This window comes from Tarenaya hassleriana, unplaced genomic scaffold (assembly GCF_000463585.1).
Source record: "Tarenaya hassleriana unplaced genomic scaffold, ASM46358v1 Cleome3, whole genome shotgun sequence".
Lineage (NCBI taxonomy): Eukaryota > Viridiplantae > Streptophyta > Magnoliopsida > Brassicales > Cleomaceae > Tarenaya > Tarenaya hassleriana.
The window spans coordinates 3,268,183-3,289,386 of NW_010966177.1; the positions used below are offsets into that span (position 1 = coordinate 3,268,183).

General features: G+C 36.8%; 6 protein-coding genes across 11 annotated transcripts in view; 2 read left to right on the forward strand and 4 right to left on the reverse strand.

The window, feature by feature from the left end:
• Positions 1-4,136: 4,136 nt before the first annotated feature.
• LOC104820130 (polygalacturonase QRT2) lies at positions 4,137-7,277 on the forward strand (the record flags this gene model as incomplete). The annotated part of the gene is made up of 9 exons (XM_010550502.2): positions 4,137-4,373; positions 4,499-4,636; positions 4,754-4,921; positions 5,134-5,154; positions 5,293-5,500; positions 5,811-5,892; positions 6,625-6,733; positions 6,811-6,927; positions 7,059-7,277. Coding segments are annotated over 9 exons (1,299 nt in total), but the record flags the coding sequence as incomplete, so codon positions are not given.
• Positions 7,148-11,005, reverse strand: LOC104819076. 3 transcript variants are annotated; one of them, XR_772753.2, is made up of 5 exons: positions 10,735-11,004; positions 10,159-10,502; positions 7,872-9,950; positions 7,704-7,789; positions 7,148-7,170 (listed from the first exon to the last, which is right to left on the reverse strand). XR_772753.2 is itself a non-coding variant. In XM_010548960.2 (5 exons), exons 1-4 carry the CDS (start codon positions 10,940-10,942, stop codon positions 7,893-7,895), a joined length of 2,478 nt encoding a protein of 825 aa, XP_010547262.1. In that variant the 5' UTR covers positions 10,943-11,005; the 3' UTR covers positions 7,601-7,789; positions 7,872-7,892. The 3 variants fall into 3 exon arrangements, 1 of the variants encoding a protein (XP_010547262.1); XM_010548960.2 differs by lacking the exon at positions 7,148-7,170 and having other exon boundaries at positions 7,601-7,789; positions 7,872-7,905; positions 8,038-9,950; positions 10,735-11,005; XR_772752.2 differs by lacking the exon at positions 7,148-7,170 and having other exon boundaries at positions 7,601-7,789.
• Positions 11,006-11,418: 413 nt separating this feature from the next.
• LOC104819077 (glycine-rich RNA-binding protein 4, mitochondrial) lies at positions 11,419-12,828 on the reverse strand. Its single transcript, XM_010548961.1, has 4 exons — positions 12,508-12,828; positions 12,333-12,401; positions 11,884-11,990; positions 11,419-11,808 (listed from the first exon to the last, which is right to left on the reverse strand). Exons 1-4 carry the CDS (start codon positions 12,650-12,652, stop codon positions 11,692-11,694), a joined length of 438 nt encoding a protein of 145 aa, XP_010547263.1. The 5' UTR covers positions 12,653-12,828; the 3' UTR covers positions 11,419-11,691.
• A 245-nt stretch (positions 12,829-13,073) lies between these two features.
• Positions 13,074-15,532, forward strand: LOC104819080. Its single transcript, XM_010548964.2, has 5 exons — positions 13,074-13,625; positions 14,327-14,396; positions 14,660-14,831; positions 14,940-15,083; positions 15,179-15,532. Exons 1-5 carry the CDS (start codon positions 13,126-13,128, stop codon positions 15,436-15,438), a joined length of 1,146 nt encoding a protein of 381 aa, XP_010547266.1. The 5' UTR covers positions 13,074-13,125; the 3' UTR covers positions 15,439-15,532.
• LOC104819078 (histone-lysine N-methyltransferase 2C) lies at positions 15,081-20,282 on the reverse strand. 4 transcript variants are annotated; one of them, XR_772755.2, is made up of 15 exons: positions 20,086-20,276; positions 19,644-19,986; positions 19,361-19,538; positions 19,239-19,288; positions 18,859-18,951; positions 18,690-18,778; positions 18,425-18,503; positions 18,264-18,346; positions 17,911-17,989; positions 17,055-17,745; positions 16,783-16,854; positions 16,131-16,659; positions 15,756-15,986; positions 15,492-15,539; positions 15,081-15,104 (listed from the first exon to the last, which is right to left on the reverse strand). XR_772755.2 is itself a non-coding variant. In XM_010548963.2 (14 exons), the coding sequence occupies exons 2-14, from the start codon at positions 20,115-20,117 to the stop codon at positions 15,845-15,847; spliced, it is 2,460 nt and encodes an 819-aa protein (XP_010547265.1). In that variant the 5' UTR covers positions 20,118-20,161; positions 20,264-20,282; the 3' UTR covers positions 15,606-15,844. The 4 variants fall into 4 exon arrangements, 2 of the variants coding, with proteins under 2 accessions (XP_010547265.1, XP_010547264.1); XR_772754.1 differs by lacking the exon at positions 15,081-15,104 and having other exon boundaries at positions 15,450-15,539; XM_010548963.2 differs by lacking the exons at positions 15,081-15,104; positions 15,492-15,539 and having other exon boundaries at positions 15,606-15,986; positions 20,086-20,161; positions 20,264-20,282.
• A 463-nt stretch (positions 20,283-20,745) lies between these two features.
• LOC104820131 (DNA topoisomerase 2) overlaps positions 20,746-21,204 on the reverse strand; it is a 7,042-nt gene continuing 6,583 nt past the window's right edge. The window contains exon 20 of the mRNA XM_010550503.2: positions 20,746-21,202. Coding sequence (XP_010548805.1) covers positions 20,956-21,202 — 247 coding nt within the window. The 3' untranslated portion in view covers positions 20,746-20,955. The remainder of the gene's footprint in view (positions 21,203-21,204) is intronic.

Sequence of the window (21,204 nt, forward strand, 5' to 3'; positions counted from 1 at the left end):
AACCAAGAAATGTATATTATTTATATCAATATATTCAAGATTTTCTGTCGTGTTCTGAAATATATAAAAAGATTAGTTGATATTAAAAGCAATTGAATTTACAGTCACACCAGAGATTGATCTCTTTTGCCCATTTTTTTTTTTGGAGTGGGTAATTTTTTTTTTTTAAAATTATTTATGTTACAGATATATATATTTTAACAATTTTGTTTTTCTACTTGCGAATAATTCGAATTTTATAATAATATTGACTCTGAATACATTTTTTATAGCATGATACCAAAAATGAAAGCGACCTGCCAATTTACAACATATACGCATTATACAGAAGGGATTGTATCTTTAGATTTTTAGTCTTGTTGGGCCGTTAATGGGCCAATAAAGCCCAATATCAAACAGTCATAAGAAATCTCTTACGGATTCTAACAACTTAGGGTTTCAGTCTCTGTTCTGTCGTCTCCGCGAGTTTTGTCTGCGCTTTCAGTTCCAATCTCTCGAGCTTAGTTTTTCATCTTTCCTCCTCCTTTTTTTTCCCATTTATTTTTTCTTTCTCTGATTTTATTTATTTATGTAATAATATAGCTTTTTATCTGTGCTATTGGAAGAAATTTTCTGGATTTTTAATCGAATTTTGGTCCCAGTGATGAAAATTTTAGTAATCTGAGAAAGAAAAATGGAACTCCCTCTACGGAAACTTCCATGGAGGTTGAAGGATCCATTTTTTTGCGGATATTTGGCGTTTTGAGGGATATTTTCTGGAAACTTCTTCACTATTTTTTTTTTATGTTTCTTGTTTAAATGAACAAAAAAAATTCGATTGGATTGTAGATTGATTTTATAATTAAAATTTATGGGATACAGAATTTGGTGTTATAAAATGATACAGAGAACTGATTTGATTTAATTTGAGTGGTGAAATTAATTGAATCACTCTCGTAATTCCCTTCAACTCGATTGACTTATGACACCATGCGAAATCGTTGTAGTTTACTTTTTTTTATATGCGTCGTCATGAAAATAGATTTGAATTTATTTTTTTTATAGAGATGGACCAATTTTAAGGAATGAATCTACTTATTTAATGAAATGTTCCGAATATTGTTTTTTGTTATTTGTATAAAAATAATCATTTCTTTAAAAAAAAAAGGTTTCGTTTAGAATTTCAATTAGAGAGGCTATAAAATCCTGCAAGTCACATAAAGAAAAGTTTCCACTCCAACACCAAATGGCCGATGTTTCAATACCACCTAATAAAATATGGTTTCCATCTATACTATATATGATGCAAATAATAATAATAATAATAATAATAATAATCATCATCATCATCATCAAACAATCAGAGACCTTCTTTGTCTCTAACACAGAGAGATGTTTCACCTAAAGCAACCCTAACTTTGACATCATTTACCATATCTTTTACTTAACTCTGTTTCTGTTGTCACCTGCCCACCTTCTTCTTATCCTGATGTTGGTCCAATAATATTATACCAAATATTCTTACAATGTTATTCGAATTAGTACTTTGTTATAATTTATGATTAAAACACGAAAATCATTCAATTGTTACCATAACTTGATTAGCATGGTAATCATAATGCTAATGTATCGAACATGACCAACTTCGTAATCCTTCAAACACTCGTCGCAGTAACCAGCCATGGATCCGTTAATAATCGCGATTAACCAATCATAAATTTTTTAATTATAATATATTTATTTACAGATCAACAGTTTTTTTTTTGTATTTTTTATGTTCAGTTATCAATTATCATAATAGGAGATGACTGCTATCACAATTGTTGGCGTACTGTATATTCTTAAAAAAATTAGTCCACTAAAAATTCATCTACTTGGAAAATAAATTCAGAGATGTCAAAATAAATCGAACTCTTTTGTTAGGTAAAATTTTATCTGAGTTTGAATGTTATAAAATCAAATAAGATTTAAAAAAAATATTACAATAGACTTTTTTTTATAAGATATTACAACAGAAACTTATTGGAAAGTAAGGAGGTTTGAGGTTGATTTGCACATTTCTATCCATTTTCAACATTTATAATATTATGTATTATTAATCATATGGACAAAAGATAAATTAAATAAAGATTCACAGCCCAACCAACCTTCAAATTTTCAAATTTTGAGAATATCGTTGTCACATTTACACGAATTTATTTACATTAAACTAAAAATTTACACAATTTTTATGTTGTGGGAGTGTTTTTCTTACACTAATTTAATACAAAAATAAGTTTAAATATTTTTAGAGTATTTCGGATAGGGTTGGAGATGCATAACTAATAACGTTGAAGTTAAAACCAACAAAACTGCTTCTAATTTAAAAGATCATATATGATAAATTAATATAAAATTTTCAGTTATCAGTAGATAACCTAATTCAAAGCCAAAGTCAATATTAATGAGGCCGAGATTAGCTCTTCTAATTTAGAAAAAGTTTCCCATGACAATTTTTTACGAATATTTTTCATATATATTAGTATAGTCAAAATATTTAACAAACGGGTAAGAATACCAATTAATGGACTGTTACAAAATACAAAAAAAAAAAAAAACATTTTGCCCCACTAATTAAGTGCATATATTCATTGTAAATATGTAACCTCTACGTTGTATATTCCGTGACTTCCGGGAAAGCTTTTGGACTTTGATAATAAGTTTTCGACCATGTTACACAATATCACTACAACTAGTGTATATATACATAATGTGTATATATATATGTATATGTAAAGTATTGTGATTCTCAACACACATTTCGGTCGATCGGTCGAAAAGTTGGTATATGTAAAAAGGTTAAAAAAAATGTGAAAAAAATGGTATAATCAATAATATATAGAGATACATAGACACAAATTTATCATTTACAAAATTTTTCGTTTTGAATTTTAAGTTGGTTTCTAAATTTCATGCAAGATATACGAGATAATTCAAAATAAATAATTAATACTAGACTACGTGTCGATTGACTCGATTCAACCACATATAAAAAATGATATTTTTTTATAGATAAAGAAGTTGAAAATTATAAAAAATTGGTCCATATTTCTCAAACTTTGACGGTAACGCCTTTACGTAATTAGTTAATTTCTCATTTAGGTCAGCTTTGATATCAAAGCAACTAAATCTCTAATGTTTGTAACTTATTTGACTGTTTACAGATTAGTATTAAAATCCACATTTAATAGGCTATTAGCATATTTTGTTTTAAATCAAACCTTCATAAAGATTCCTAGAAAGAGAAAATAAATATAGTTTACTAGAATTAAACACACATTAGAGTGCGTGTGTCCTAATTAACGGTGAGCTTATAATGTTTCAGTTACGAAGATTCAACTGCCATTGTATTTACTTCGTGTCTTTAAAGGAAAATAACGAATTCAATGTACGCCATAGAATTTGCGGAAGGCAATAAATCTAATTAAACATATCATTTTCTCTCTCAAAATAATTCATGAAATGCGTGCGTAGAGGTGTATATATATATATACATATATTAACCTAATCTATGAATAATCATTTAAATTTTTTTTATTTTATATATAAATCCTTATTAAGCTCTGAACAAACTCGGACACGAATACATTATATGATTTTGTGGATAAATCAGTTTATAGCGTTCTTATTCTCTCTAAGTAATATTTGAACAAACCAGGTTAGATACATAATTTTGGTCCGTTTTAAAGTATATATATATATATATATATATATATATATAAACGTTTGGTCGATTGAATGTCCAACGTTTCGTCTATCTCTGTAGCATATTTATGTATAGTCAATCAATAAATACTTTGAGAATCATATAATAAATATAGGATAACAAAAACGAGGAATTAGGTCTTGTAATCTTCCCCTGTTTGCCCATGAGAGAGATCATGTTATACTCTTTCATCTCATGCGTTATCTTTCTCTCTCTAGAATCCCATCTCTATAAATATATATATGCACTTTCGCATATCCGACCAATCATTCTTTTTGCGTCAAAACCCACCAAGAATCTAAATTTTTCGTTAACCAAAAATGTACCAAAAACTCTCAATCCTAATCACGATCCTCTTAGCATCCATCTCCTCTTGCTCTTGCGGTTACCCACTTGATCATGAAGATGATGATCTCTTCTTCTCTTCGATCCCGATGATGCTTTTCATGGAACCAATCTCCATAACCACATCTCGTACAACGATTTCAGTGAAAGAGTCCATGTTTTCCACGTACCGAGATCGTATAAATACGGAAAAACCATCGGACCGGTGACCCATCATCGCGTCGGAAATGCTCCCATGTCTTCTCCCCAAGTTTTCAACGTCGATGATTTTGGAGCTAGAGGCGATGGATCCGACGATTCAAAGGCATGCACCCTTGTTGTGATTCGTGTTTTAATGTTCATATCGATGCATTATACGTAAAATGGAGGAGGATATGCATGTTTTGTGGTCGAGAAATTGCGAATTTAATGTTCTTATGAATCTTTCAGGCATTTGAAAAAGCTTGGGATGAAGCTTGCTCGTCCTCTTCGAAGACAGCATTCTTCGTGGTTCCTAGTAACAAAGCTTATCGTCTTAGACCGATCACATTCTCCGGTCCATGTAGACCACAATTCATCGTATTTAAGGTAATGATCTGAAAAATAATATACAGAACGTGCTAGTTTATACATATGTATACACACACGTGTATAACACATAATAATAACATTATATATGGTTTCTTAACTTTGTCGTCGAATAAGATTTATGGAAAGCTCGAGGCCTCGAAGAATCCGTCGGACTACGAGATGGATAGGAGATATTGGATCGTGTTCGAAAGCGTAAATAACCTGCGGGTTGAGGGCGGCGGAATCATCGACGGGAACGGCCAAATTTGGTGGAAAAAATCTTGCAAAATCAACCCTTCACTTGTAAGTTATATACGGGCAATGTATCTCACATTCCGTACAAAAAAGAAGATGTTATATGCAACATATATATATATATATATATATATATATAGCCCTAATTAAACAGATTACGGTGGTACGTTACAAATACAAATTGCATAGGCACTAGAAAGTCTTATATACGTTGTTTTTTAAAGATAGTAAATTTGTTTCGTTTCTTTGTATTTTTGCAGCCCTGCAAGGAAGCCCCTACGGTTAGTAACCCAAACCCTTTTTTTCTCCTTTTTTGTAGAGAAATTAAATAAGAGCCGATATAAATAATAATAATAATAATAATAATAATAATAATAATAATAATAAGAATGAATTATTGTAATTAAATTTTTGGGCAGGCGGTTACGTTTGAGGAGTGCAAGAATTTGATAGTGAGCAAAATAAGGTTACAAAATGCGCAGCAAATGCATTTGACGTTTAAAGACTGCGAAAACGTCAAGGCTTTTGGGATAATGGTGACGTCTCCGGGGAATAGTCCCAACACCGACGGCATCCACGTCACCGCCACCAAAAATATCCTCATCTCCGACTCCGTCGTCCGTACAGGTCAGTTCCATTTTTATTATTTTTATTTGCTTCCGAGTTTAGAAAAAAAAAAGATATTGATAAATTGGGTCTTTTTAATCTTTACTAAAGTCCGAATTTTTAAGATAATTTTTTTATATAATTTATTTTTAACTTGGGTTTTTTTCTTCATTTTTTGGCCTTGAGTGTGTTAATTTGCGACGGGTATTATATATACAAACGCACACGTAGTTGGGAATTATTTTTGCCACGCAATGTGGTTTGGTTTATTTCTTATTGTAATTAACCTTTTTTTTTCATTTTTGTGATAATTATTTTTTTTTTAAAAAAGGTGATGATTGCATATCGATAGTGAGTGGGTCGGTAAATGTGCGGGCGACGGGTATCACATGCGGGCCGGGTCATGGAATCAGGTCCACCATCTCTCCCTAATTTTTTTAACTATATTAATATTATCATCATCATCATTATTATTATTATTCAATGAGTAATTCTCAACTAATTTACATCAACTTCAACAATATTCCATAATAATATATGATTCACGTTATAAATTTCGATCCCATTTTACTTTAATTTACTGGTCCAGTGATGGTGTCTCGAAAATATTTATTTTTTTTAACGTTTTATAATATTAAAAAGAAGTTTTTATGGAATAATAATGCTTTCTTCAAAGTCTGAAAATAACACTATCCTGTTCATTTAGAAACCAAATGAAATTTTCTTGTGCTCTTTGTAAAATAAGATTTTGGACATAAGAAGGCATAGTGATTCCTCCATGGTTAGTGTTTTGTATACGCTTTCATTATTACTATATATATATATATATATATAATATAATATAAAATATTAATATAAAAATAATTCTATTTTTAAAAGATAATATATATATATATATATATTACTATGAATAAAAATATGTAAATTTCAAACGCTCATATTGTTAGTGTTTCTATATGGATTTATTGTTTTACTATATATATATACCAAAGCCGTTAGAGATTATGGTACAAATTTAATGTTTTGGTTTGATAATATGAAATTTTAAGTTATTTGTTTGCCGCCGAAGAAGTTGCTGAGACAGCTAACTAGATTAATGGTAATTTATTTATGTTAAAATTAAAATTTAAAAAACAAAATTGCAGTATTGGAAGTTTGGGTGAAGGGAACTCGGAAGCTTACGTGTCAAACGTAGTAGTCAACAAAGCGACCATCATAGGAACCACCAACGGTGTCCGAATCAAGACTTGGCAGGTAAATTTCCCATACGCTTTGCAGGTAAATTTCCCATTCATTTTCAGTAATATGAAAAATGGAATTAACGAATTTAGGGAGGGAGAGGATATGCCAAAAACATCGTGTTTCAAGACATCATAATGAAGAATGTCACCAACCCAATAATCATCGATCAGAATTACTGTGATAGAGATGGTTCATGCCCCGAGCAGGTAACATCTTTATTTTGTTTCATAAGAAAATCTAATTTAATCGAATTATACAAGATTCTTATAAATGACTTTATTGCTAATGTGTATATATATATATATATATATATGTGTGTGTGTGTGTGTGGACGCAGGCATCGGCGGTTCGAGTGAGCAATGTGGTATACAGGAACATACAAGGGACGAGTTCTACTCCCACGGCTGTGAAATTCGATTGCAGTAAGAGCATTCCTTGTAGGGGCATTTCTATGCAAAATGTGAAATTGAAGGACCAAAGTGAAGAAATCTCAAAGGCTTCGTGCTCAAATGTCAATTTCAACACTCGAGGACCAGTCTCTCCGATTTGCACTTAGAAATTCCAACACCCATAATAATAATAATATTATTATTATTTCCCCATCACCTTTTTGATTTGTATCTACACTTAGTTCCTAAGCTAATAGTTATTAAGATAGGTTTTTTTATTTATAATTTGCATTGTCGGAACTAGGGAGTTTTATCAAACTAAAATTATATGACAAAGTTTGTCTTCAGATTTTACAAAAAAAAAAAGTCAACTGCGGTCTACATGTTTTACATGTAGCATTTTGTGAGTTCTTATATATATTTTTTCCAATACTTTTGGAGAGTTAATGTATTTATATTATCTACACTTCGTCCTTTTATTTCGATCATCTCCACTAAAAACCCTCCAATTCTCATAATATATGATAGCCAGTATTTAAACGATGTGATCCACATAAATCAATTAACAGAAGAGCGAATCAAACCAAACTCACATTGTTTTACGGCCAAAAGACTGGAACCTACTTGTTTGAGCATCTTCTCCTCAGGCTCAGGACAAAACCTTCGAGGGTATCTATCTCTGCTCTCGGCAGCATGAAATGAAGAGAACAGTCAGCAAAAAAAAACATTTTATTTTATGAACGAGAGAGCCACGAAAATACCTTCGGATCAGAAAGCGAGCATTAGGGTCTTAGCCTGTACAAGAAACGATCAAATTACCCAATGGGGACAAAAGGGTATATGCACAAAAAAGCTTCAAGCTTTCGTATGGCAGAAGAGACAGTTCCTTATATGAGACTTGAAGTGGTGATTTCTTCGTTGCCGGACCTGTGGAGATCTTCAGATTGTGTTTCATCGTCCATGTCCAGATGCATACAACTCGTTTGGAAGTAATCTATGTCCAAGGAAGAGAGGGTATCGGTCGGGGGACCTATTAGCTCTTCATCGTCCACAGAGATCAAGTTATCCTGAGTTGATTCGTCGATGCAATCTACACCAACGACAGATTCGGAAGTGGATTCGGGCGAGTCACTGAGAAGGGCTTCAAAGAAAGATTTGCTGTTGGAGGTTTGCTCTGAGTTGAACTTCACATCGAGAATGGGAGTTTCGAGATCCAGCGAGGAAGAAGTGCATTGAAAACCGAGAACACTCTGGAGAACATCACCGATCTTAGGCTCACAGCTCGGGAATCCAGTAGATAGATTTGGACTCTTGGGCTCATCAACCGCCTTATCTTTTGTGGTTTCTTGGTTTTCTGACTCTTTCTCAGTCCCTTCTGCATACCGATCGGGCATTGTCTCTGCAACCGCTCCCCCACCTAAATCAGAGTCACCATCTCTAACCTCTGTGTCAGCATCGAGATTTCCTGCTTCACTATGATTGCAGGTTTCGGCAATTTCACTAACCATCTCAGAAGAATCACCTTCCATTGCCGCAGTAATTCCTGGTCCACTCCGTGCAGAAGGGGAAGTTACCACCGTAGGCTCTTTGTTTTGCAAATCGTTTATACAAATAGCTTTATCAGTAATAGCAAGACAGTCTGATGTAACTGGGCTTTTGTCTGGATGAGTATCATTCGTGGCGTTCTTGTCAGTCTCACTGTCATCTTCATTTGAAAATTCAGGTGCTGTAACCACGAGGGCTTGACTGTATTTCTTGTCTGTAGTCGATGTTGAAGTCAAAAATCCAGCAAGCGCAGATGCTAAAGCATCATTTATTGACAATGGGCGTTTTGGCTTGTCCTCAGAAGATTCTCTCCCGACGGAATGGTCAACTTCCTTCTCATTACTGATCTCAGATTCAGTAGCAATCATCTCAGTTCCGGGTTGTGAGCGATTCTCGCTCGGCAGATCAACCATATTTTCAGATGAGTTAACTGTATGAATATCATCCTCTTCATGCTTTAATGCAACATCATAATTTTCACTTTTGCTCGTACAAGAGGAGTCAAGATCGGTGTCACCACATGAAAATTCAGGAGCGACTATTCTAGAGCAAGAAGCCAAGTGTTGATTCTGAATCTGTCCATCCAACTCAATATCACGACTTCTATCGGTATTACTACCTGTAAAACCTGGATCGAGAACTTTTGGTCCAGCAGACCCTTCTAAGTCATTTGATTTCTTGCCTAGTTCTTCCAGTTTCTTTTCCACTTGCTGGAGCCTTAAGTCAATACTATTTATAGGTTTCAGTAGCTGATCTTCAAACCTTGTAAGGATATCTTCTATCCTGCTTACCCTGTAAACAAGCTGATGCAGGATAATGTTGGTACAATCATATGATGAAGCGGGTTTGATTTCTGCTCCAGAAACATGTTGCGAGCTTTCAGGATCTGCTCGCTCTGTGGTAGTTGGCAGATTTACTTTTTGGTCATCAGTTTTACTCAAAGTTGACTCCTGCTGATTTCCGTTCACAATCTTATCCACATCATCTGAATTTCTCATAGTTTCTTGACTCTTCCTCTCATATTCATTGGAAGTTTGTTTATCTCGCTCTCTGTTGACACTTTTTGCTCTAGATAACTGCAAAAGAGTAGGCATAAACATGGCCATAAGCGAATTACCAGCTGAATTTCCAGCTCCATTTGCTTCGTGTTCTGATTCAGTTGGATCAGCAGGATCACCAAATATGTACACTTCGTCAATACACACACACCCTTTATCCTGAAGTGAGAGAAACCGCAGTGTAATGGAAATGCAAGGTTCTGTATCATTGATCTCTGCAGTAGCCTCAAAGAAATCCTGAGAAATAAAGTTTCAATATAGTCATTTCCGTGGACTGCAGTAAAGAAAAATACGATAGAAAAACAAAACATAACAAAGTCCACCACACATGCAATGTCTTCTATCAATTCATTTTCTTTCTGGGTTTCATTCCGGATCCTCGGTTTCTTTGTTTCAATACCCATACAAAAGAGATGAAAGATTTCATAATCACAGACCCATTTACCTGTGTTCTTCCTTGTGGTTTCACTGGCAGACTTCTCGCATTATTGAGCAGAGACGCATCAGAAGCTTTCACTTCAACCCAATCATCTTCACTTTTCCCTCCACTGCCATTATCTTTTACCTTCTTTCCCTCAGAACCATTGCTCCGTTCATCATGACTCACCAAAGCAGTTGCCTTGACCACAGAAGATTGAAGCACTTCTTCGCCCCTCGTGGCAAGGCCACATCGAACTGTACACAGGTACTCATTGCCCTGCTTCGGCCTATTCGCACAGTAGATTTCGTATACCCGTGCAGTACTTCGGACATAGACTTGTCTTAATTCATGCTTTTGAGAAAAAGTAACTGCAAGCGGAAAAACATACCATGAAACACCGAGATCAGACATCACTCCACTTTCGACACATCCGCTAACTCTAAAGCCTCGACACAATTTTGATAGGTTTGATAATCAAATTCGACGCAATTTTCAGAAGCTTCTAGATCCACGAACACACCTTTCTCTAACAGGATCCAAAACCTAATCGGAAAGACAAGCTGAAGCAGAGTCAAGCGATCATGAAACCGAGGAACTTACTGGTGATTTCGCAAGGATCGGAACTGGGTAAGAGAGGTAGCAGAATTAGCGGTGATTTGGCGGCAGAATCGGCGGCGGCGAATTCGTCGAGGTCTCCGGCGGGAGACGAGAAGGAGGACTCGAAGGTGATGGAGTCAACGAGAGAGCCGCCGGAGATTCTCCAGTTCGTAGTGGAATCGAATGAACCGTCGTAGTCGCTAGCTTCCATTGCTGCATCTGTGGGGGTTTTGGATTATTCAGAAATATCTGAATGCTGAACCCAAATCGGTAAACAAGAAGGACCTTTCCTTTTCTTTTGTTTTTTTTAAATAATAAAAAAATTATCCGGTCGCACCGTGCGGGTTCTTTCTTTAAAAATAAAATTTTTAAATAAATAATATCAATACTGATATTAATGAAATTATTATTATTGCATTTTAAAATGGCATTTCAATTGTACATACACTATAATAGAAAAGCATATTATACCAAATAAGAGTCGAGATGCCCAAACGAGCAACCAAAATCAAAAGTGGTAATATTGAAAATTAAGAGTATATATCTCTAACAAATGTACCCAAATATCTAAGGATACTGGATTTCCAATTATTCATACCAATATCAGATACACAAATAATTTTTTAAAAAAAAATCATCTAGGACCCATAAAAGACCCAACCCTAACTTAAATGAACAAAAGGAGAGGAGGACGAATTGAAGTTTTATTAATTCTGTTTTGACCCCCATTACTTATACAAACGTGAAATTACATCCCTAATTAACAAGTTCGAGTTCTTTTTATAGTGATTACCCGAATTTAAAATTGAATTTCCCCCCATCTTTTAGTACTTTAGGCCAACACAAATCTTTATTTGTCCAAAGAACCTTAAAAATGTCCTTTTTATCACACAAGGCTGACTCAAAACAGTCGGATGAATCCAGAGTTGAATCTTGAAGAATCTTGAGAGAACATTTCCATCAATCTTCTCCCCCACCCGAGGCACCTCTAGGGTTTCTGAGACGCGGAACCACAACGGAACTGCCACGTACTCTATCCAACGCGAAGCTTATTCGCAATGGCCGTCCCGATAACGCCTGTACGCATACAAAAGTTGCTTCAACAATGGCGGAAAATGGCTAGAATCACTGATATGAAATCCTTTTACTTACCCTTCCATCCATTGCATCTTTGGCACATAGAGCATCCTCTTCTTTTGTGAAATCAACAAATCCAAATCCTCTTGATCTACCGGTATCTTTGTCATACACAATCCTAACTGAAGAATCAATAACCAAAAAACGCCTTATCCATCACATTCTCGCGGATCTTATACTAAGGCCTTGAAGACTAAACTGTTCTAGCACTTCAATTTCATAAAATTTCTTTCAGGTTGGTAATATGTCAATTCTCACATGAACACTCGAATCTCCATGTTCTTGATCTGGGACAACGGATCATTTCACTGCTAATCGTGCAAACTAATTGAAACCCTAGACTAATCCCCAAAAACCCAACTTTTTCAAAGGAAAGTCTCGTTTAGACATTTCATCGAACACCTTGATGATACACACGCTACATGTCCTTTACAAAAGACTGTAAAGTTCGAATTTTTGTTTACCTTCAGTTACTTCCCCAAATGAAGAGAAAGTGTCTTTTAACGACTTCTCATCCACCGACCACGACAACCCTGCAAAATCTCGCATGCCCATCACACAAAACATCATAATCATCATCATCATCGTCACGATATATATATATATATGGGTATACGTGCGTAATGGTCATACTCGTACCGGCAACGAAGAGCTTGGAACTGGGCGAGGAAGAAGATGATGAACAGAGATGACGAAGAAAATGCGAGCTTGAAGGAATCAAGTGTTGGGATGAAGCCGAAACCGAAGATGCTGATCTCACGAGCAATGCAACGCTACTTCTCATGATTGAATCTCAATTATCAACTCGCTGCTCCAAGTAATGTAAAGGCCATGTCGCCTAATTACACATTTACCTTAATGAAACTTTACTTAATTTAATTATGTGTATAAGTAAACACACATAATTAACGACTCTCTAGAATTGCATATTGAATGTTTTTGCAATATTTTTGCAAAAATCTCATGGAACTAAAATAAGGTGTGTACATATATTATTATTTTGATTTAGTTTTATTCAGCTTTTATCTGATTCGATTTATTTTAGATTTTGAATTTTGAAAATTAAATGAAAATGAAAACTACACTAACTTCGATTATTTTTTCCCGAAAAAACAAAAAACATAGGCCCAATGTTTTTGGGCCCTATTATTTAAAATCGGTCCATATAATTTAAGAAATTGTGGCTCACAAATAATCACCGAAACGGATAAATCATTCATCAACCTCTCGTCCTTCACTCAGCTTCTTTCCTCTTCAATGGCGACTCTCAGCTTCAACCCAACCAGAATCAGAACACCATCACTTCCCAAAATTCCTAAATATTCATCTTTTTCCAGACCCACCAAAACTCATATCTTCACCTCCGATACCCATTTTGAACGACACCGTTTTGTATCCAAATCCCTCCCCGAGAGCTCCGTTTCGGTTCCCAAAGAAGAGGTCGTCAATTTCGAAGCCCCAGAGGAAGGAGAAGCAGAATTATTGGAAGATGATCCGACGACGGATCTGAGTTATATGGATCCTGAATCAGACCCGGAGAGCATAACGGAGTGGGAGCTCGATTTCTGCTCGAGACCGATTCTGGATTCGAGAGGGAAGAAGATTTGGGAGCTCGTGGTTTGCGATGCCTCTCTCTCGCTTCAGTTCACAAAGTATTTCCCCAACAATGTCATCAACAGTGTCACTTTGAAGGATGCTATTGTCTCCATCAGCGAAGAACTGGGCGCTCCTTTGCCTGAGAAGATTCGGTTCTTCAGGTGAGTTTCTGCGACCCAAATTTCGAATTCTGGTACGTGTGAATTCGCATTTGAATCGATAAACAGATACCAATGAACGTAACATACGTAATTAACAATTTGTTTTCATGTTCAGCAAATTAGTATTACAAAGGTTCCAAGAAGACGATTCATTTTTATTTCCTAGAGTTCATCCTCATAGCCAATCAGTACCAATGGAGGATTATCATTAGCTGTGTTAATTTCCTGGACTTATCAAACCCCAACACTTTTGTGTTGCAAAATGCAGATGCCGACCAAAATCTTTGTACGTTTGAATTTCGCGAATTGAAAGGCTACAAGTATACTGGGAAGAACTCAGGAAGTGAAAAACTTTAAACTTACTGAGTTACATTGTGTTACAGAGTAGTTAGGATGGCTGTAGTAAAGAACATTTGGTAACTATTGCTATATTAAAAGTTACTAAAATTGTATTTTGTGAAGATTGGTGTAATTGAAGTGACATTATCAAAAGGTTAAGTGGGTTTTTGGTTAGGGAATCTCCAAGGGGCTGCCATATCAAATCCATCAAACCATGTTTTCCATTACCAAAGGCAAATATATCTGCCTTCTGCTTCGGGTTCATATAAGGGACCATTTCTGGGACAGTTGTTGAAGGATGGTGTAATCTTTTGTTGTCTTATATGAGTCTCCTTTGCCATGATGTTGGTTTGGTGTTGCAGGTCACAGATGCAAACCATTATCACAAAAGCTTGCAAGGAGCTTTCGATAAAGGCGATCCCCAGTAAGCGGGTGAGCTCCGTTATTCCGCTATTCCAATTTTACATGTTCTCCTTCTAACTATACACATGATTAAACATAGAATATAACCCTATGATCTTTGGTCTAAATTTAGAAGATATGGTATAAACCAGTTGGCATATTGGTTTTATGTAGATATCTCTGAGAGAAGAAACTTTAGTAGCCCTTGCTTTGAAGAACTCTGTTTTAGTCATGTCTTTGATCTGCTTAGGGTTTGCTCACGAAAGGTTGCTACTTTTTTTGTTTATTTCCAGTGTCTATCACTATCCCTTTGGTTGCAAGAACGTTACGAGACGGTATACACACGTCATCCCGGTTTCCAGAAAGGATCAAAGCCGCTTCTAACGTTAGATAACCCGTTCCCGATGAATCTCCCAGAGAATTTATTTGGGGAGAGATGGGCATTTGTCCAATTACCCTATTCAGGTATAACTCCTTACTAGAATCCTCTGACAAAGAATGGTACCACATTCATTCGTGGATCTGAAATCTTGTATTGTAACATAGAACAAGCTTTATAATGTTTGTTCACAGCTATCAGAGAAGAGATCTCGTCCTTTGAGGAGAAATTTGTCTTCGGAGCAAGCTTAGACTTGGATTTGCTTGGCATCGAGGTTGATGGTGACACGCTAATTCCCGGTCTTGCTGTCGCTTCTTCCCGGGCTAAGCCTTTGGCAGGTCCTCTCTCTCCCTCTCTATCTGCAGCAAACTAGGGTTAATGTAAGATCTGATCGGTTTCATGTTTCTGACCCGGGTTTTCTCTGAGGTTACAGCTTGGATGAACGGACTAGAAGTATGTTCGATCGAAGCAGACAGTGCCAAGGCATGTCTGGTTCTATCTGTGGGAATCTCCACAAGATACATCTATGCAACCTACAAGAAGACAACTGTGACAACAGGTGAAGCCGAAGCTTGGGAAGCTGCAAAAAAGGCATGTGGAGGATTGCATTTCCTGGCCATTCAAGAAGACTTAGATTCTGATGACTGTGTCGGGTTTTGGCTTCTCATAGACTTGCCTCCACCCCCTGTATAATTGGAGTCATCACGGAAACAGTACATGTAACAACACTGTTTATTAGATTGTACCTGTGGTTTTTGTTTGAGGATGAAGATTTGTTGATTTTCCAGATTGACCTGCAGAATGGAAATGTCTGAATATGGAAGAAATTGGTACATCAGCAGAAGGGTGGTACAGTACTGTGAAGCCTAAATTGAGTTTGATTCTAAAATAAACTGGCTACACTACCCATGAAAAAATCACATTGTGGTACAACCTACAAGGGCAGGACATGACAAGGACAGGACAAGGGTTTCTGTAACGTAATGCCACAATTTAGCATTCAATCTCACATAGGAGAACTTCATGAAGAATGCAATGGATGTGGCTTGCTTCTTCATGGCTCGAAGCTGATCCCAGAGAAAATCGAAGGTCCAATCAATCAACTCCTTGACCTCTTTTGCTTCTGAGGTATGAAGCGGACACTGTGCTTCCCGAGCTCCAATGTATTTACACCTCCATCATCTAATGACACTGACAGTGTGGATGAGTCCCCTGTAACATCGGTAACTGTCCCCTTTCGCCTGCCCAAAGATTATATTTGTGTAGAAATGAAGTATCAACACTTACGGAACAAGATTAAGGTTTTAAGGTAAAGTTTCGGGCAGCCTTTTGACCTCCTTCCCTTGAAGAACAGTGGAATAAAGAAAGTAGAGATCTTAACGTACCATGACTTATCAGATCGTTGAAGGATTTCGACTCTCTTTCCTATCGAATCCTTGCCCAACTTCTTCAAAATCCAATTAGCATCCATCATCTCATTCCTTGGACTGTCCAGATTGGAGTGCGAGAAATTTTCATCTTCATTCAAAGAAGATGACTTATCGACTAATGGTGAAGGTTTCTTTCTCTTTGATCTTTGGCCCTTCGCAGCACTAAGCTTTTCATCCTCGGAATGAGGATCCTGAGGTGTCTGATCGCCTGGATTAGGCTTTCTAAGCTTAAATTTGAGCAGAGGTCTTGCTTCTTTCTTCACAGAATGTGAGACAGTTGTCTTGTCATCTTTGCGATTGTCTTCGCTCTTGGATGTAGGGAATTGGGTGATTGACCCAAATGTTGTTTTACTTCCTTCGCCCGGTTTTCCAAATGAATTGCATTTCTCTTCGGACAGAACAACAATATCTTCAGGTTGGGTTTTCCCAAATCTTCCAGAAATCTTCAAGCTTCTCACCTCACCAGGCTGATCCAATCTATCCCCTGCAGATGGCACAAATTTCCACGATAATCCTTATCATTAACAGGATGAACATGTATTCCCCTTGGAAAAGTTTCTTACATAAAGGCTAAAGCAACATATACAACCAAATATATTATGACCACCTTTTTTAGCAGTGGTTTTGTCTCCCCCGAACAAAGGTTTCTCAGCCTTACTTTCCTGCATATCTTCACCACCTGCAAAAGCATCATGAGGTTCATATTTATTTTTCTACCCTTGACAAGTTCCAAAAGGAGTGCTTAGCTGAGTCTATAAACGAGACTAGAAAAATAGATTCACGTAACAATCAACACATGATGGTTTAAAAACGGTATCCATGAACACAAACACCATATTGCGTTTATTTGAAATGTGCTAAAATTCGTTCATAACATACCACCAGAAGAAGATTGATCTTGATCCCTCGGATGTTGTGATGCACTAGATTTCGAAGAATTGCTGACATTTATTTTCTTTGCACCCAGACTTATGACCAGCTTTTTTGCCTTTATAGCGTTCACTTTACCCACATTCTTTTGGGCATCCTCACTGTCAGAATCCTGAGGCTTACTGCACTTTATTTTCACTATCCTTGATGGCCTATCTTCTTCGGTTACCATAACATCATCGACCAACTTGTGTTTCACAATCTTAGGCTCATGTGTCGAGCAAATTCCAGCAACACGAGAAGAAATATCAGATCCTCCATTTCTGTGAAATTCCATGTCCTCGTTTTTCTTCGCACCCGCAACATAATCTTCAGATTCAATATTCTGATAAAGTTCAGAATCCTGTTGGGGTTCTAACTTACTGAGGTGACCTGTCTTGCTAACATGCTTTTTGTTTGAAGAATTCTTTATGTGCTCCTTGATCTTCTTAGGCGAATTCTCAACTAAACCTTTCACTGAGAACTTCAGTGAACGCCCAGAAACAGGACCATTTTCTTCATCATCTGAAAAGGGAGAAATAGAAAATATGTCTTCCTCTGTTGGCAAACCAGCAGCAGCCCTCAAACTAGCAATTAGCTCTCTATCTACCACATCTTTTCTCTTCCAAAGTTCCTGAACAGCATCCTGAAGATCCTTAACCTGAGAACCAGAATAAAAATTTTATGAATCAGTCTTATTTTCATAGTCAATTGCAATGTTCACCCTCCCACACCCATGAAGGCCCAGCTCTCTAAGGATTAACTGGAAGATAAAAAAACAAACAAAGAAATGACGGCAAGGATATAAGCATGAAAAAATGCATACCTGGTAACACTCTCCCCTACATGTGGCACATTTATACTGTAGGTTTCCATCTACTTGAAACTGCAGATATTTCTCATCACTGCAAGATAGTTTCCAGATGCAAACAATTTCAGGCTTGGTATAATGTATCCAGACAGCATTTTCGGGGGACAAAAAAAAATTAATTCCCGTGATATGAAGATAAAAGCATTTCTAGATGAACAGAAACATATTTGTGATATTTTTGGACCAAGGTATTCTTTTATGGAAGTACATCTCTAAGATCAAATAATAAAGAACCTTATCCTAGCCGTATACCGAAATTAAAACAACAGATACAAAAAAGAAGTACAGTAAATGGATTTTATAGTAACCTTATTCCATCACATCGGCAATGCACCCATCGTTGACAAATATCACAGCAAACCATTGGAGTTGATTCAGAGTCCCTGTACACCTACATAGAATTTGAAATCTGTTTAATGAAACAAAAAAGACGTGTGAAATCATTCATTTTGCTATAAGCTAACAATACCTTCAAACATATGGGGCAATAATTTCCCTTGACAAACAACCTTCCACAAGCATCGCAGCAAGTATATGACAAAAACCACCTATAAAATATATAGAAAACACGTAAAACGATCATCAATGTAAGGCTAGAATGGACAAGCCAAAGATGAGCGCTTGAGAGGAAAACATCATTGAAATCACACAACATCTGCAATTGCTTAACACCACAAACAGCATACAATTTTCTGCACCCTTATAAAGCTAAGGTAGAAAGAGTGAGAGTATACCTCACACTTAGGCCATTTCCAGGGACAGTTGATCCACAGCTGTGACATCTTGTATGTTTTGGGCATAAATATGGCCCAGAACTAACATTCTGCTCAGCCCAAACATTCACATGAGCCATTTTACGCATGCAGAGATGAGAATATCATGACCAAACAATATGTAACACACCTTGTGTGGAGGATGTTGGCAATAACAATGATAAGCAGCATCACACCTTTTGCAGAACATGAACTTGTTAGGATCTCCCGTTCTATGACAGATCTAAAGAGGCAAAGAAAAGGACTCTGTGAGGCACCCTTAAAAGCTAATGACATTATATATCACATCCAATTCAGCACAAAAATTTATATCCTGCATTGCAGTGCCAGTTTCTATAACTAAAGAGAAATATTCCTTTGAACAGAAGCTTGATGAGCATGAGTTATGACAAAGTAAAAACATATGGCACTTTACGTCATTTAATTAAGATTGGTAACTCTTATGACAGCCCAAATGCAACAGATTTACACAAGACCTAAAATGAGAAAGTAGCGAGAAGCTCCACTGACCTCACAAACTCGGCACGAGGGACAAGTCCACGAACTCCAATGGAACAAATCTGCAAATTAAAACATTGAGGATGATGAACCTAGAGCATGACATTGCAAAGCAGCAGATTTGAATGAAGCACCTCTATGTTGAGCCCAAGACTTTAAACAATTCTTGTGGTACTTCTTGCCACAGTTTTTGCAGGAAAGCATCCTCCTTGCTCTCTCACTCCCTTCACTCTCACCCAAGAAGCACAATTTGCACATTGCATTCGAGTCGGAGTTACCAAGCTCTTCCCCACCTTGATCTTTGGAGGAAACCTATGCAACGAACAAAACCCCCCCAAGTGCTAAGCTTTTGCAAAAACATAAGGCGACTCCACAATTCCGAATATGTAAATCCAAAACAAAATGTGAAATTCTCACCGCAGTGAAAGCGGATTCGAACCTCCGAGCATAATCCTTGGCCGCTTCGACCGCAACAGCGGCTTGTTTCTGTAAAGCCACTCGCTTCTTCTGCGCCGCAGCCTCCTCCATCGCCACCGCAGTTTCATCGGCACCTCCACCATCGCCAACCACCACCACAGACGGAGCAGAAACAACCTTAGGAACCCTAACCTGAACTGTCCCATCCCTGAAAACCCTAGAATCACCCAACGGATCCTTCAAGAGGTCCTTCAGCAGATCTACCTGCTTCAAGAACTCATCCTTCGCATCGACGCCCCGGAGATCCCCAGGAAACCCTTGGGAGCAGAAGCAGATCCGATGACTGCAACAACAAAAAAAACCCCACAGAACCCAAATCGGTGAAGACGAAGACAAAAGCGAGAGAGTGAGAGAGACTGAAACAAAGAGCGAAGATAAATACCATGTAATTGGGCAAGCTACGTGAAAGGCCATACCCACACACACACCCCAATCGATTTTTTTTTTCTCCTTTGGCTCTACGGGAAAAAAAAAATCGCGATTGAATTTTAGGGATCGATTTGCACCTTTTTTTTAATTAACAACAAAAATAATAATGGTTAAATAATATTGGATATTACTAATTTTCTAGGTATGCTGCGACTGCGAGAGCGTTGCGTTTCTTGTTGTGGCTTCAGACGCAGAAGAGGGTTTAAATTAGAGGGCTCATCTACGGGAGCCAAGGGATTAGTACTCATCCAATCGAGTGCTGCCACGTAAGCGACTCACGCACAGGAACAGTAATCTTCTTAAATACTATATTTTTTAAATACCAAAAAAAAACGGAATATGCCATTAGATTCATAACAAAAATATAAAGTAAAGGTTAACAAAATTCATTTAGATAAATTCATTAATCTAAAATTATTTGATACAATGAATGGAAACAATTAGATCTTCAAAAAAATTAAAATATAAAATTTAAATTTTATTAGAATTAGAATAAAAATATAAGTTGTTAATTATCTATGATTGCATATTAGTGATTTGAAATTATGGACTGTCACCAATACAATACCTATGACCAATGACCATGATGACAAAAGCCAATTCGTCCAGACCATGATGATAAACCGACTCCTTTGTTTCATCACTGTGATGAAACCACAATGACATGTAAACGTGGACCATATCATATGAACACAATAAAATCCGTACTCTAAATGTTTTTTTTTCCCGACACCAAACAATCAAACCCTAAACACTTAGAATGACTCGTAACGTGAAAACATTAACACAAGTCAGAAACGTTCGAACACAGAATATTATAGTTTTACTCATCATCCTCGTCTTCGATCTGGTCAAAGTCGGAATCATCGCCAGCTTCGCTCTCGGAATCGCTCAAAACGTACCTCGTCTGCTTCCTGTTCACCCTCTGAGGCCGCGCTTTCGCAACCATTCCAGTAGAGTTTGAGTTCTCGGACGAAGAACCCGATCCCACCACTGTCAGATCCTCTTTCTTAGTCTCAGTCCCCTCCAGTTCCTTGCTATTTTTTGCAATCTTTCCCAACACGGAACCGCT

What these genes read in the sequence shown, in the direction of transcription:
- LOC104819077 (XM_010548961.1), bottom strand. Translation starts at nt 12,652, where the DNA reads ATGAGAAGTAGCGTTGCATTGCTCGTGAGATCAGCATCTTCGGTTTCG. An exon ending in TTCCAAGCTCTTCGTTGCCG is followed by an intron (nt 12,402 to 12,507) that starts GTACGAGTATGA and finishes GAGATTTTGCAG; the next exon opens with GGTTGTCGTGGTCGGTGGAT. An exon ending in ATTTGGGGAAGTAACTGAAG is followed by an intron (nt 11,991 to 12,332) that starts GTAAACAAAAAT and finishes TTGATTCTTCAG; the next exon opens with TTAGGATTGTGTATGACAAA.
- LOC104819078 (XM_010548963.2), bottom strand. Translation starts at nt 20,117, where the DNA reads ATGGCCTTTCACGTAGCTTGCCCAATTACATG. An exon ending in GTAGGGGAGAGTGTTACCAG is followed by an intron (nt 17,746 to 17,910) that starts GTATGCATTTTT and finishes TCTGGTTCTCAG; the next exon opens with GTTAAGGATCTTCAGGATGC. An exon ending in AGATCAATCTTCTTCTGGTG is followed by an intron (nt 16,855 to 17,054) that starts GTATGTTATGAA and finishes ATGCTTTTGCAG; the next exon opens with GTGGTGAAGATATGCAGGAA.
- LOC104819076 (XM_010548960.2), bottom strand. Translation starts at nt 10,942, where the DNA reads ATGGAAGCTAGCGACTACGACGGTTCATTCGATTCCACTACGAACTGG. An exon ending in CGATCCTTGCGAAATCACCA is followed by an intron (nt 10,503 to 10,734) that starts GTAAGTTCCTCG and finishes TTCCGCTTGCAG; the next exon opens with TTACTTTTTCTCAAAAGCAT. An exon ending in AACCACAAGGAAGAACACAG is followed by an intron (nt 9,951 to 10,158) that starts GTAAATGGGTCT and finishes TTTATTTCTCAG; the next exon opens with GATTTCTTTGAGGCTACTGC.
- LOC104819080 (XM_010548964.2), top strand. Translation starts at nt 13,126, where the DNA reads ATGGCGACTCTCAGCTTCAACCCAACCAGAATCAGAACACCATCACTT. An exon ending in GAGAAGATTCGGTTCTTCAG is followed by an intron (nt 13,626 to 14,326) that starts GTGAGTTTCTGC and finishes TTGGTGTTGCAG; the next exon opens with GTCACAGATGCAAACCATTA. An exon ending in TGTCCAATTACCCTATTCAG is followed by an intron (nt 14,832 to 14,939) that starts GTATAACTCCTT and finishes GTTTGTTCACAG; the next exon opens with CTATCAGAGAAGAGATCTCG.